General features: G+C 46.7%; 1 protein-coding gene and 1 pseudogene across 1 annotated transcript in view; both read left to right on the forward strand.

Annotated features, from left to right (window-relative positions):
- The first annotated feature begins 10066 nt into the window (after positions 1-10066).
- Positions 10067-10752, forward strand: LOC121835334 (annotated as a pseudogene).
- A 1347-nt stretch (positions 10753-12099) lies between these two features.
- The window catches only part of LOC121047065 (phospholipid-transporting ATPase ABCA3-like), a 28290-nt gene continuing 24084 nt past the window's right edge, over positions 12100-16305 (forward strand). The window contains exons 1-5 of the mRNA XM_042289332.1: positions 12100-12262; positions 13087-13271; positions 13573-13698; positions 13938-14055; positions 14650-14804. Of these exons, the coding sequence (XP_042145266.1) occupies positions 12100-12262; positions 13087-13271; positions 13573-13698; positions 13938-14055; positions 14650-14804 (747 nt within the window). The remainder of the gene's footprint in view (positions 12263-13086; positions 13272-13572; positions 13699-13937; positions 14056-14649; positions 14805-16305) is intronic.

The following is a 16305-nucleotide window of genomic DNA, read 5'->3' on the forward strand; positions in this document are numbered from 1 at the left end:
CATTATCTAGCATTGAACTCCTTGGTCAATCCCCTCTGAAAATAAAAGTGTAAAAACAAAAGACTAAAAATTGTTTGTGTGCATGTTTATATATCCTTGGAACTTAGTCCGCCTTAACGGGCGACGTGCCTTTCAGCTGTAGATGAGCAATTTAGCCAGTGCGGTTGGGGGTCTTTAACGTGCACCACTCGGTAGCGATAGACGACCACACGCCGGAAAGATTCTCATCGAAATCGAAACGTACAGGGGGATAAACCCTTTCCGAAATTCAGCCTGCCACTTCGATAACTACATCATCATCCAGGTGCATATTCTCTGTACATGCTAATGTCGGGCTTATGATGGCCGGTGAAGGAATAATTACAGAGTTAAAGGTCAGGGTGCCTGAACATTCCAGACGTTAGTTCGCTTCATTGTTTCGATGTCACCATGACGAGACTTAGAAGCTCCTATGTGCTACACGCTGGGAGGTGTCATCGAAATCTTTGGAAAGTTCAGCTTCGGCCCGACAGCTCATGGCAATACAAGATTTCAAACAGGGTACCTGGCGCCTGCGATGTTCCTCCTCGTGTGAGCGAGCACGTGCATTTACAGACCTGCCAAAGCTATACCTTACGTGCATGCTGAACGTGCTTGCACGCATATGGGCACAAGTCTGGACACCATGGTTGGAAGCGTCATTAGAATGTGGTTAAGTTTATCAAGTTCTTTTTTTTTTTTTTTTTTGCCCAACTAAGCGCCTCGTACATATATATATCTGTGGTACGCATCGAAAGTGAAACAAATCGTGAAATAACTGCAAAGCGAACAAAACCGTGACTTTCGTACATCAGCCGTTGACGAATAGATACTCAATTATAATCTCCATTGACATATAAACATTTAGACTGATTTTACAGCCATTAGATGGCACTGAATTTGGGAAAGGGTCTATTGAACCCAGGACCCTGGGTTCTGCAGCCCGAGCTTTCGCTACACGTTCGCCGAGCTGGTGGGTGCTAGACGATTTGGCCGCCGATCCCCCCGCTAAAGGGGAAGGTGTGGGAGGCCTAGATCGATTCCATAGGCCCTTCCCGAAATTCAGTGACATCTGGTAGCTATAATGGCAGTTTAACTGTTTGCCGTACCTATGGCGGCAATGAAAATGAAGTCTGCCGCATTTTATCGGGCACCGTCACTTTGACAAGTCAACGGCAAACGACAGTGTGCGCTTCACAGTACATTTTCTTCTCAATCTCTTTTAGTGACGACAGAAACAAAGATGCAACCACTCAGAACATAAGTCTATTGCGTACTCTGGCTCACAGTTTTTTTGTTTTTTTTTTTTCCCCAATTGCGCTTTATCTTATTTTACGTAACGATCTCCCGCTAGGAGAATATACTCAGGCCTTCGGGAGAACCGTGGCATAATGATAAGAATTGAGCAGGTCCACTGAGGAACGACCCCAGACAACCTGCCACACGATGCTTTCATTCTAAAAAAAAAAAAAAAAAAAAAAAGTATGAAGCCTTCCTAGATTCTTGAAGTGTCTCGATTATACTCCGTTTCACCTTATGATGCTGCCACAGACAAGGTTAGAAGCGCGAGCTCATAGCGTTGGGAGCTACTCTTAACGCACGAGAGCTTGTGCCGCCGAGATGGGCCCTGAGCAAGGAGGCTCGCGCTTGTAGTCTTTTCCTGCGGTACATTATAAGGTGAAACAGAGTACTAGCATGGATGTACTCGGTGTTCCTTGACCAAAGCGGCTTTCAAAATAAAGCTTGCATAATATTCTTTCCGAGAATATTTTTTTTCTATATTTAGAGACGGGCTTCGTGTTTTGGTGTAGAAAAGTGAAAAGTGTAGCTGTAAGGTTAGGTGGCCGGGCTCTCACTCTGGGACAGAGCGGATGGCGTTGAATAGTATTTCCCTCCTTCAGAGGTCCTTTACCAGGGGAAGTACGGTGCAATTTTTATAAACAAATGTACTCGTACGAGACCTTTCGTAATTTCCCTCGTATTTCACAAGGTTATAAATAAGAAAACAAAAACAAACAAAAAAGGGCTTTGTGGACATTTAAATACATAGCTTACATGTGACGTCATTCACGGTCATGCCAGTATCTGATGCACCGTGAGCTTTTGGTTCGCCGGGTTAGTTTCACACCCCAGAAGTTTGGTTCGAAGAAACCAGCAAGTAGAAATAACCGCCAGAACCCAGCAATAGCGACGCTTGCAGGCTACGTGTATCGAGAGGACGATCTATCTCTGAAATTTGGTGCATGGTCGCTGTCCGGGGGGTGGGGGGGGGGGGGGGGGGGGGGGGGGGGTAAATTATTTAGTGCTGTCAACGCTGGTGCGTTCTGCGACTTAAAGGGGTACTCCGCCGATTTTTGAGCTACCTCAACTAACTATATTTTCTGACTCCCAGGCCTTTACCCTTTCTGGTATGCTATTTAGTATCGTGAAATTCATAATAGTTATTGCGAAATCGGCAAATGAAAATGATGCAAAAACAGAAATTCAAATATACCCGCCCTTTTCAGGGCCGTGACGTCAGTGGAAGTTCAGCTTGCCAGTCGGGGCGAGCAGTCTAAAAAATAGAGTATGCCAATCATTTGTTCCGTGCTGGAGCGCGGGGATTGGAGCGAGCTTCCAAGGCATTCATTTGACACCATGAAACTGCTTCGAATCAGTTGGGAACAAATTCTACAGTCCAAAGAGTGAACCCCTGCACTTCCAATGACGTCACTTTTTCATTGTTGCCAGTAGAGACTTTCAGTTTGAAAAACACGGTGAGGACCAAAATTGTAAATTCAATAACTTCGTGAAAAAAAAATTCTTTTGACCTAATATTTGGGATACTATTTTGGCGATGTTGTTTGGCGAGTTTAGTAAAATTTCAAGCAAATCGGGGACCATGAAGAAATCGGCGGAGTACCCCTTTAACCTGAGGTCTGTAACGTGCTCCACGCTGCTGTGTTCACATCACCGCACACCTCTACGACGCTCGTTTATGTCAAAACAAGCAGGGACATGGCTCAGGTAAGTGATTGGATGAGCAGTTCTATGACGTTTGTTCCAGGTTCGATCCCAGCGTCCCCACACTTCTCATGAAGCCGTGAATTGTTTGTCCCGTTGTGCTGAAGTTAAAGGGATACTGAACCAAAGAATTTAGTGTCCATAATAAGTGGCGCACGTTCTTCCCACGAGCCAGCAGCCGCCGGTGTGCGCGAGCACACGCAACAAAAATGACGTCACAGACCTCCATTCGCGGTTAAGATGACAGTGAAATGCATGGGCTTCAGACTAAAGGAGAATAAAGACAGCCTTTTTATCTCTACAAGTGAAAGCTACGTGCTTGTTAGACCAATTCATCGCTTACCTTTTACACCGGACACCACTGTGTAGATGAAAAACTTGTCTTTATTCTCCTTTGGTCCGAAGCCCATACATTTCACTGTCATCTCAACCGCGAATGGAGGTCTGTGACGTCATTTTTGTTGCGTGTGCTCGCGCACACCGGCGGCTGCTGGCTCGTGGAAGAACGTGCGCCACTTATTATGGACACTAAATTCCTTGGTTCAGTATCCCTTTAAAGTGGCCTAGACGGAAGTGTGCCGTCATAGCTTGCAGGGTCCATCAGTTGAGTCATGACATTTCGAAGCCTGCCCCAGTATGCCAAACATATTGCGAAAAGATTCAGCTTCTGCTTTTGTTCATGCGACAAGAAGACACGTCTAAAAATGTCTAATACAGTACCCCCACAGGTGCCAGAATCTAAACAAATCTGGAGATCATTTTACTAAAGGCTGATATCAAAACTATTTCAACCCCTTCCTTTTTTCTTTTTTTTGAACCTAGACAACAAATTACCTAATGGGTTAGAACAAGGTGCCGTGCCTTACGTGTTTTTTACGTGCGCTCCGCAGTCAACAAACGCACGAGAAAAGACGACCCAATGTCCCGCAGTGGGAGCAGCTCCCCACGCAACATCTTGGGGGCATTCTTTTCGGAACCGATCACTGGCCATTCACTACTCATTTCCAACTCTTCAATGTACAAGACAGCTCATCTTGAAGTTCAGAACAGCAAGCGGAACAAACTTAACTGCAAAGCAATCGCACGGCAAACGGTTCCCGCAACGCATGCCGTCTGCTGTAAGCAAAAAAAGAAAAGAAACGGACGGGAAAAGAAATAAAGCGCACGGTCGGGTGAAGCCACATGACTTCCAGCACACTCTCCTCTTCAACATTTCTCCGACCTCCGTGCGCAGGTTTCGGCATCGGCTTCGAGCAGTTTTTTTTTTTTTTTTTTTTTGGGGGGGGGGGGGGGGGGGGGGCTTTGTTAAGAAAAAATACGTGACCCTGTAGCAAAATATTAATAGGGTAGTCATCTGACATCATATTAAATCGCCCGGCAAAAATTGAAAGGACAATGACGTCGTAAAAGTGTTTTTCCTCCCCTACCGAGGAAGTCGACGATCCCACGACGCAGCTTTTCTGGCAAACAGGCTCGCACTGTCTCGCGCGGGGTCTCGCGTCTGCCGTCGTTCTTGGAACACAGGGTGAAAGGCACAGCTAGCTGCCTTCGGGATGGAGACGGGTAAGTTAATTCAATTACTGGCGACCCTTTTGCTACGGCGCGTGACGCCTCTTCACCGCCGAAGAAGGTCCGTACAGCCAACCAATGCGCCTACCGTGTGCGGAAGTCGAATCGATAGACCATTTATTTCTGCCTCGTCGAACATATGTAGACGTACGCCGACGCTTGCTGCGTGGCCTTTTCGGGATTCGCCCTCGCCTTAAGATAATGCCAAACTGCTCATACATCGCACAAAAGATAAGTTGCTCGCTGCAGACGCGACGGCAGAGTCCACCTATCCTGGGAAATCGAAGGGCCGAAGTGTTTGGGCAGAGAATGTTCGTGTATGCCGCCAATGGTGGCACGAGCCTTTCGGTCGAAAGCCTATCATGGTCACTCTTGATTTCATAGAACACGAACGTGTTTTTTACAGCGAAGCTGTTTATGGCTAGGATTCCGTGGATTTTTCGTGTGCGTCAACAAAACTCGGAGAGGGCTCGCACCGCCCTCTCTTTGGCGTCGTTCCGAGCCGCTTGCGTGCCGAATTCCCTTTCCTTCCGCCGGATGGCGGTCGCGTCGCGCGTGTCAAGTTTCCTCCGGTTCCTCGGGACGGCGATGGTCCTTGACATGTGAGAGAGTACCTTCCCAAGCAGCACGAATTTTGGCCAAGCAATGGCCAATGTCTGGCGATGGTCTTGTGGCCAGTGGCCAGAGAGTAGCCATTCATTGGCCAATGCTTGGCCGATGGCTGATAGCCAGTGGCCATTGGCCAAAGGCCAGATAAAGGCCAGTCACCGGCCAGTCTCTGGCTACTGTCCGGCCACTTGGCCAAGGACCATAGCCAGCCATTGGCCGATGACTGGCCAACTCTGTGCTGCTTGGGTTCCGTCATGATGATCACCGGTCAAAACAATAAACGTGTTCGTACCATTGTTCAGAATTCTGTGTAACGTCTGTGTCGGGCGGAAGGGGGGGGGGGGGGGGGGGGGTGTGCTAACCAGCTCCGCTTGTCTTCCACCTTCACACACTGGAATGGCTAATGATTTTTTTTTTCATATCAGAACCTCTGGGACCATGATTTAAAGAAAGGATGGATTATCTCCGAACCAGAGCCTTTTATACTGGGAGAGTTCGGCGGGTGGGAGGGGCTTACGGCCCGCTAGGTCTAGCGGACTCAGCGGGCGCCGCTTCCGCCATGATGTGCCTCCCGGCGAGTGGGTCCCCATTGACATGCGATGTATACGCGTGTAGGTTTTGCCGTTTGCGCTTTTGTTGGCGTAAGGAGAAAGTCGAAAAATCAAGCATTTTGTTACGTTAATCATACGTTAATCATAAACTTACCTCGCACAATCGAGAACTCGGACTCCAGTCAGCCCTTCTTGGTTTCCCAGATCTTGTGCCTTGCGCGGTTTTCTTTTCCTTGCGGGAACCGGTACATCCTGAACCCCTTTTTCGCGTTGTTCGAGCACCCAACGGCACTGCAGCCCCCCATTTCTTTTTCATCTAACGTCTGGCAGAGCGCAGCGCAGAACGATCATTTTCATCGTCGTCTCTCGCTCCATGGACTCTAGCGAGCCGACTGCCGGCTCGAGTCAGTAGGGCAAACGGGTTTTATCAGCCGCCACCAGCCTTACACCAAACAAGGGTGAAGCTTGCAATTTAAGGTTATAATTATAATGCAATTAAATGCAAAGGTGCAATCAAGCTAGACGGCAAGGCACATCATGGCGGATGCGCACAGTTGCCAGACTGTTTGATCAGTGCTGCCAGACTGGCGGCTGGATCAAAGAACCGCCGAACTCTCCCAGCATAAAAGGCTCTGCTCCGAACGTGCCTCATGCTTGTTCGAAGCATGCTTGCTTTTATACGCATGTATGCTTGGAACATATCTGCAGATAGTTTTTGTATGTCCAATGTGAGAGGACCGTCGTACAACGAAGAAACAGGCAGTGTCGGCCGACGGTCTTTTGTATGACCTGCCTGGGTCTGCAAATGATGCTTTCGCTAAAATATAAGTATAACGATACTGCCATTAGACCTTGAGAGGGCAGCGTGAATACAGTTCGTCGATGCATATAGGTCGTTGATGCATAGCAATGCTATAATATATTGTGTCAGCAACAGATATCAGTTATTCATTCGACGTCACAGCGCGCTCGACCAAAGGCGCAGCTTGGTGTGGAGGGATCCCTGAAGCGCAGCCACTATTTAAGCTACACTTCAGGGTCGCGACCCTTGAGCGCAGCTTAATATCACTGTTGCCTGACTATTTCTCTTCAAAATCGCAGGAAATAGTTTTCTTTACTCTAAATTTTTTTAAACAGTCTCCGGCAGAGAAAAACAGTATCGCCCCAGCTGCGCAGCCTCAAAAGCCCGGGAAGTCGTCTTTTTAAATCATAATCATGGCCAGTGTCGCCCACTCTTCACCAAGCACCCAAATGTCTGCGATCACCATAAAACCGGAAAATGAAGTCATTGCGTTGTGTGCTTGCTTATCCAGCAGGGTATGAGTGGGCGTCTTATGTCGTAGCTGTACACGAGAAATTTACCCCGTGCAGTACCGTTGCTAGCCTAGGAGTCTGCATCATGTAGTAGTGATAGATATCCGCACGCCGAGACGATGGTTGTTCTGATTGATATTGGCCTAGGTAGGGTTGGAACCCAGAGTCCCTGCGTCCTGCAGCTCAAGCTTTCGCTCCACGTGCTCTGAGCTAAAGTTCGTTAGTACGCTCGGTCACCGATCCCCCGGGAATGGTGTGCCGATACCTTAAGCGTAGCTTATACTATGTCCTTAATATGAGAAAGTGCGTCACTTATCCATATGTATCAATGCGTTGAGCTAAACGTGCCTAGGATTTCCTGAAGCCGCCCTGGCCGTGCGTGCGCAGTTGTCAAGCCTCAGAGGGAACCAAAGCCCAGCGTGTGGTCTACCCGCCTGTGGCAGCTGTACGTTTTTCTCTGGAAGGACGTCTACGTTAAACGGCTTTTACGGCACTATACGACGACGGTCCTGGAGGTGGCTCTCATCGTGGTTCTTCTGCTGGGAATCCAGGAGTACGCCGTGACCACGGAGAGAATGAAGGTCCTCCCGGACACGCACTTCCCGCCCAGCACTCCCACAAAGTACTGGAAGGGAGCCCGAGACGTCGCTGCCATCGCCAAGGTGTGACTTTGTGTTCTTATACACGGCGCATATGCTCATCTTGTATGATTTCTGTCGGTTTAAGTGCTATGGTGAATTGCAGTGGATAACCACTGTTTTTTGAGTCTCGTGTGAAAACGGAAGGATATGGATAGATGGTTGGGCTAGTTCGTACAAATTGGTAGAGCGTCTTCGTCCTGTTCCGTCCTTTCTTCGCTCGTTTCCTTAAGTTCAAGCCGACTTTCGACTTTTCACCAATAAGGAAGCTTGTAAAGTTTCAAGTAATCAAACCAGAAGACATGGAAACTTCTATTGACGAGGGCTCTACAAACAAAAAGCGAAATATTAGGACTGTTTCGCATCATCTGTTTACATATCTGTGTCCACATACTGCAAAACTCATGAAACAATAAAGCACTACTATTTTAACTTGGGCAGGTTTATGCGACAGTGTTACCGCTACACGGTGCAACCATTCTCAGAGCTCGGGGTACCACTCGTCGTGACAAACCTCCTTTCATTTGGAGCAATTTTCGTTGAATTGGTAGAAAACGTCATAAGCTAAACCATCCATGTTTACATTCCGGTATTTAAACAATTAGGTTATTAGGTCCTCTCCATTTCAAAGCACAATATTTAGCTAAAAAAAAGATTTCATCATTATTGTCCAGCTCGCTTGCCCCTTTGCATTTAATTGCATTATAATTATGGCTTTAATATTTTTATTAAGATAACACAAATAGTGAACAAAAGGTTAGGGTGCCCACAAGCTGGTGGTGGTTAACCATTTTACTAAAAACCCCGAGACTGGGACGAGAAGGGACGGACAGGCACAAAGTCTCAAAAACTGAGATTCAGCATTGTGTCAACATCGGTAAGCTTGAGACTTTGTGTTTGTACGTCTTTCTCGTCCCTGTATCGGGGTTTTCAGTAAAACGTTTAATCACACTAATAATTGGCTAATCTCTTCTTGGGTATATGCACCAACAAGTGAAGGATAGGACAAGAGCAACATACATCACCATGGTCATTGTCTTGTGAATCAAGTAGTCTTTCCCCGCTCTTCAATATTAAAACAATAACATTGAAACATATCGCCTTCATCTTTCTTTTACAATGCAGATATTGTACCATCCAAACTTTCAATATCTGGCCAAACTAGTGCACGAATCAAGCAGCGTCCTTGGTGTGTCCGACGTCACGGCCGCGGACAGCATCCAGCACCTCGAGGATAGCGTAAACAAATCCAGCGGTAACGTCACCACTACCATCGGTCTGCATTTCAAAGACATCAGGCAGGACACTATCAAAGCCCCGGACAGCCTTCACTTTACCCTGATCGTCGGCCATCTCCCTGCGGACGTACACGTAGAGTTCGGCGAGAACATCCTTTCAAGACCTCCAGGACCCGCCAAGGAGGATCGATTCAGCGAGGTCAGCACTATCCTGCCACTCGTGGGCACACTCCAGCAGAAGCATCTCGAGAACGTTGCAACCGACCGTAACCTTAAGAAAGAAGACGTGTCAACAGTCAGGCTTCAGCGGTTCCCGTACCCTTCCTACATCGAGGAAACTGACGTCAGCAACTATGCCCTCGTGCTGAGTCGTTTCAGCATTGGCATGCTGGTGCCTTTCGCAGTCTTTGCGACGCGCTTGACGGACGAGAAGACCTCTGGGATGAAGGAGATGCTGCGCATCATAGGGGTGAGCGACTGGGTGTACTGGGCCAGCCACTACCTGAGCGCTTTTTTCATGCACCTTATCACGGTCACCCTGATGATGATCTTTTTGTGCATCAAGCGCAACGATGAAGGACGGTCGTTCATCCAGAGAAGCGACCCGTTCCTGGTGTTCTGCGTACTCATGAACTTTTGCAGTTCCTGCATGCTTCACGCAGCACTCCTGTCACTCTTCTTCGCCAACCGTGAGTTTACCACGGATCATGCTCAAATATTCGGCTCTAGAAAATTTGGTAAGGTGAACTACTGTCGCGAATGACAGTAACAGTGCTCAGCTGTGAAATAATTCTGTATTTCAGTGGAGCTAGACGGAATATCCGATATAGAAATTTCACAATTTAGAATGCCGCACTTTCACGAGTTTCGCATACTCTAACAGGACCTAGAGATTGCCCAACAATGGTGCACCACATGGTTAATGCAAATAAACATGAACAAAACTAAAGCTGTCACTTTTCCAACGAAATTACAAATCAGTCATCACGCGTACATGATTGGAGAGGACCGCCTTGAAGACGTTGCGTAAATTAAATACTACGGCGTCCACCTAACAGCTAACTTATCATGGAACCTTCATATTGAACATATAAACCGCAAAGCTTCCAGAACTCTTGGTTTTCTTAAACGCTCTTTATTTCAAGCTAACAAAGAAACTACCGTAAAATACCGGGCAAGTACCCACACAAGACTTTGAGATAATCATGAAAAATGGGGAATGGGCGCTTGTCTGGTCATCAATTGTACATATAAATGTACTGTGCATATTTTTTTAGATCTTACAAATTTGGGTATGGGCGCTTAATGTGGTATGGGCGGATGTACGGTATTGTACGGTAAACTCCTCGCCTATGCTGCCATCGTCAGGTCGCAGTTGGAATATGCATCCATCATATGGCACCCTCATCAGCTTTACTTAACCAACCATATTGAGGCACTTCAAAATAAAATTGCAAGATTTATAACCCGCGACTTCTCCCGTACTTCCAGTGTGTTGAACATAGAACGTAACCTCAACCTAACCCAACTGCAGTACAGAAGATGTGTATTGCTCGCATGTCATTTTTCCACAAGCTCCATCATGAATCATCTCCCTTTAGGACTTCATTCATTCAGCCTGCGCATCGTATTTCGTCTCACGCAGATCATTACTTTAAAGTATCGCTCATCTTTGCCCGCACTAACTTGTTGAAGAATTCCGCTCTGGTTCTTGCCATCTGCGAATGGAACAGCCTCCCCAGAGAAATCGCGTTAATGACTTCACCTGATATGTTCATTAGTTCTTTAAGTAATATGTACCAACTTATATAGTGCTACTTTGTGTCATGTTTTCATCCAGTGTTCTTGTTATTTATATTGTTTATTGCTTGTTTAACATTGTATATGCCAACTATGCAATCGTTTTTTTTGCACTTGACCCAATTGTATTAAACCTTGTACTATCGTTTCACCGCCTATATAATGTCCATTTGGGCCTTTAAGGTAAATAAATAAATAAATAAACTAAGCAAACCTACAGAAATATTAAGCGACCAAGGAATACAAAGATATACATGCCGATATTTTACGTTTACTTGTATCTAACAAAATTAGGTCTCCATCACTCGTAGGTAAACAATGTTAGACAACAAATATTGCGGTATTAGACAGGAGGTTGGGTTTTACGTCGAATATCGTGCTACTCTTGCAATTGGCAACTGTCATTAGTCCTGCTATCGAAGAGGATTGGTTTTTATTTGGAGGAATTTCTATAAATCCTAATTCAAAGAAAGCACCATCGACAATGTTTGCCGCACCTCGTGAATTCATTTAAATATGGCGATTGGCTAGCAAGAGTCTTCTCACATGTTTTTGCTTATACTCGCATCTCAATGGCAACCCAGGATCTGCTGCGAACTACTGCTAATACGTGCATCTCAATGGCAACAAAGCTGCGAAGCTTCGAAAGGGTCCAAAATCACCTTCAGAGGTTTTGTCGCCTGTATGTTGGTATTTGTTTGTGTCCGGCTAGCAGGCGGGAAGGCAATGGCGCTACTTTCGCAGATCCAGTGCCTCTAGTTGTGACTGGCGCCTCTGTGTGTGTGTGTCTTATTCCTTGTCTTCGTGTGTTTCTTTTGTTTTTTTTTTCATTTCCGCGCTTTACAACATGCTTTATATTGTTTCAGGCAGCACAGTGGTACTGCACTGGCTAAATGTCTTATCTTCAGCGGTGATACCAGGGGCTCTAAACTCGTCAAACACAAAGTTGAGGCCGAAGTTGACGGAGCGCATTGCTTGGACATTCACGACGATGACTTCGCGCTTTTGTCGCCGACCTCCAATCGGCGCGCTCCGCGAACTTTCGGCCACAACTTTGTGTTTGACGAGTTTAGCGTCCCTGGACCCCTAAACTCGTCAAACACAAAGTTGGGGCCGAAGTTCACGGAGTCCCCTGATTGGCCTATCACGACGATGACTTGGCGCTTTTTTCGCCGATGTCGAATCGGCGCCCTCCGCAAACTTTCTGCTCCAACTTTGTGTTTGACGAGTTTAGGGATCCGGGTGGCCATTTAGGCTGACTAACTCCCCGCTAAATATAAACACAGCGCAGATAAGAGACGACTGCATGTGTCATTTTATGTGTTCATCGCAGCGTCGTCTGCCGTGGCCGGGGCAATAATGTACTGGACTTTCAGCTGCGTCATCCCGTTCTTGATACTGGACAACGCCGGAGGCCACGGCTACCATTTCATAACGCGCGGACATAAACTCTGGACCTGCATCTTCCCCGGGATGAACCTGCACTGGGGATTTCGTGTCCTTAACCGCTTCGAGAAATTTGGTGAGCGCATCGTATACTCAAATAAAGGATACACTGGCTCGATCACGCTGACTGGGGTGAAGTCACATGACATTGGGCACAAAATCACGTGACATCACGTTACGCTGTGACACCAGGCGGTAATAACAACAGCATGAGCAAGAAAAGCCGGCGGTGGTGTACCGGTTTAAAGGTCTCGCTAAAGGGACCTACCACCTACTCTGGCGAATTGTGTGAATAGTCATCACAAACCGCGATTTTCTACGAAAGATGCTCGGCCGTAGACAAGTGTTTTGCATTCTGCTAGGTGTTATTCTGCTGGCGAATATACGACAATTGAATACTTTTTAATGAAACAAAAACAAACAATCACGTTCGCCGGCGCATGACGGACGAGACAAATGACGGAGCACCTGCAAGCAACATGGTGAATAGCATAAAGACAAACAACGGGAGGAAATTTCGAACCACAAAAAAGGGGTATTTAAAGGTCAGATGTTTAACTTACTTCAAAATTCGGGTCATGGTACAATTTAGGAGCTGTGTAAGCATGGTTCTAGGTCACCAGATTGCGTAGTTCTTCTAATAAATATATGATTAAATATTGTTCGGGCGGACAGCTTTTTATGCACTCGTCTAAGTTAGCTCCAAACCTTTTACTCCCTCAAATGCCACCCCAAAAGAATGGTCAGGAGCGCGAGTTATAGTTTTGAACGCTAATTACAGCAACCGCACTCGTGGACTTCGCTCTCCGTCACGCCCAGCTGGCACTGACTTTGTTTTTGTTTTTCTATGCCACACGAGATCGTAGGTTCTCTGGGCTAACAGCGTTACAACCCTCGCAGTGGACAGCGGTGCCAACTGGAGCAACTTCTACGACCCCAAAGAGACGCCTGACAACGTGACGCTGTTTGAGATTGCGACGGTTGGGTTTCTGTCCGATGTCTTAATTATCGTGCTAGTGTGGTACCTCGACAACGTGCTGCCCATCGGTCCCGGTATTTCAAAACCTGTCGGCTACCCTTTCATGGTAAGTAAAAATTCTCTCCTGAGACGTAGACCCGGCGCCTGCTTGCGTGAGCATCTCCTTTGTTTCTTCGTTTGTTTAGTAAAACCCTGTAGATTATTTTTATTTTATTACTATATTCTGCACATCATTCATACGATTCATATTTTTTTTACGTGAATGAGCCGTCGGAGGATGACTACGTTAATTTATTTTATAGTTCCTGTCGCTGTGCTTGTGCTTGTAGTATCATGGCATCGCGTGCCCTTCTGACCTAAGGTGACTCTTATTGTGATACTTACACGAACCCTTCTTTGTACCATAGAAGAGCTACTGGTTTCCGGGCATGACGTCCTTGAAAGCTGTCGACAAAACGGACGAGGAGAAACTCAACTTTGAGACCGAGCCTAAAAACCAGGTGGTCGCCATCGAACTCTTACAGGTTAACAAGGTATGTGCCACCTCTACCTCATGATTCACGCATCCGCCTACAATATGCGAAAGAGGAAAAAAAAGACACAGAATCATCCGAAGGGTTTTTGATTTTTTCGTTCATCTGCAAAGCAGTCGCAACAGTAGTTTTAGATCATACACTGACTACCTAACGACAGCCTTGTGAAATCTTTCGCCCGCTGCATGCTTTTGGGGGTCAGGCGGCAGTGATTACACTGTAAAAAAATTATTCCGCAGAATTACAAGGACACGGTGGCTGTTTCCAACTGTAACATGCGCGTTTTCGAGGGTCAAATTACTGTGCTTCTGGGTCACAACGGTGCTGGCAAGACTACTACTCTCAACATAATCACTGGTAAGTGGTAAGCCGACCTGGTGCAAACGTGCTCTAATTTCCGATGCAGTTGTGTAACCGGCGTCAGTCGACACGTAAATATATTGGATCTAAATTCTGTTATCTTTTTTTGTGTTCGTCGTGTCACATACACTACTACACTCTAAGAAGAGCCCGTGAGTCTGCTTTCCCGCACGACACTCGGAGAGCCTATCACCGTAATTGACGGAGGCAGCTCAACGAATGGAAATGCCGAAACATATCTTTAGACCAAAAAACGCAGTTTGAGTTGTGACATTAAGCAATCCAAACGTGACATGTTGCATTGCTTAATGTCACAACTCAGACAGCGATTTTTGGTCTAAACATATGTTTCGGCATCGCCATTCGCTGAGCGGCCTCCGTAAGTTGCGGGGATTGGCTGTCCGAGGTGTGGTGCGGGAAAGTAGACGTACGGGTTTCTTTTAGAGTGTACATTGCTTTCGTAATTACCGCCAGTGATCATACAGTATTTATAAATGCGATACGAACTGCTCAATATGGTAGAGTAAACGTAAAGTTGTCGCGAAGTCTATTGATTCATGATGTTGCGTGGGGACCGATGACTGGTTACAGGGTATATCGGCGCGACTTCTGGCACAATACTGGTTGGAGGGTACGATATCCTCAACGCTACCCGTGATGCCCGCAAAAGCGTAGGCTACTGTGCCCAACACAACATCTTCTATAGAGACCTCACCGTCGAGGAGCATCTGCTTTTCTTCGCGGCAGTGAGTTCATGCATTCTCTGAGTCTAACCTTGGCCACAGAGGTGGTGCATGCCCAGTATTATCTTTAGCACTAGTGTTTCCCGGATGGCCCTCAGTTTCGTGTTAGCGCAGTGATAATCTCATGTTTCTCATTTTACAAAAAACAAAAGCTAGATACCGTTTTTAACTTTCGTATAATAAATTTATTATAAACTTGTTTAAAAACACTACAAGGTGTTTTTTTATTAGCTTTGCAGATTTGTCAAGAAAAGCCATGAAAGCTACACTCACGGGGTTTGTTCAGGTGCGTTATACGGCCAGGGAGAACAGTATAAGGGGCTAATCATAACGATCCGTCGGCTAATTAAGTATAATTTGTTAATTAACCTTTTACTTAGAAAAATATATGGTTCCAATTAGAGACTTGGTAAGCATCATCAATAACAACTAAATTAACTTTTTTATGAAGATATAAGACAGGGGCAGCATTTTATGGCGTTCTGAAAAAATTGCGGTGGCTTAGCTCGGCTATGCCTTGGGATATACGTAGCATGAGCTTATGCGCACAAAATGAGAGGCGCTATCAAGCGGCTCCGGTGCAGCGTCAAACTTGGCTACTGCGCAAAGGAGGCGCACAGCTGGGCACGCGGCCGCGCGGCTATGACGTCACTCCTCTGGAATGCGCAGACCGGCGAGGTGGGCAAGGCGGGCGTGGCGGCGGCTTCGTGTGGCTCTCATAATGAGCCGTGCGCGTTATGCGAGCCGTGCTCATTATGCGGAGCGCGCGGCGCCGTGCTCATTATACGGAGCTCCGCCGCCGCCGCCTCGCGCTCCGCAGAATGAGCACGGCTCATTATGAGGGCCACGCGAAACTGCTCAACCTTGGCTACACCGTGACCTCGGCCAACGTAGCTAACGCTACAAAACGTCTAATTCGGACGCGTTTCTAGGTTCCAGTTTTTTACCGGAGCACATTTTTGCGCCAGCGGTCCCCTGGTGGTTGTGGCGAAAAGCAACTTCCTCTCCTCCCTCGTAGGATGGAGGGAAGTAGGGCGCAAGTGTGTTGCGCGTCTCAGCCACTGGGGAGCAGGACCGCGGTCGCAGGGATGCGCTCCGATAAAAAACCTAAACCTAGGAGAGGCGTCCAAATGGAACATTTTTACGGAAGGCCGTAAAATGCTGCGCCCAGGTTATATTCGTCTAAAAAGAGTTGAATTACTCGTTTTCGATGACGTTCAGCAGGTTTCTAATTAGAACCACATGTCTATTTTCACTATACTTTAGAAGTTACTTAAGAAAACTTAATAAATTCGCCAACTGATCGTTACGACTAGCCCCCTATACTATATCCCTTTGGCCGTATAACTCACCTGGACAAACAGCATAAGTGTAACTCTCGCGGCTTTTTTTTAAACAAATCTGTAGAGCTTAGAAAAACGCCGGTATGTTAGGTTTTCTCCAAACACCACCGAATGTCAGGAAGAGCTTCTTGGTATAAATTTTCTAGCAGATTAAAGCAACA

Source organism: Ixodes scapularis, unplaced genomic scaffold, assembly GCF_016920785.2.
Source record: "Ixodes scapularis isolate PalLabHiFi unplaced genomic scaffold, ASM1692078v2 PGA_scaffold12__126_contigs__length_90152505, whole genome shotgun sequence".
Classification (NCBI taxonomy): Eukaryota; Metazoa; Arthropoda; class Arachnida; order Ixodida; family Ixodidae; genus Ixodes; species Ixodes scapularis.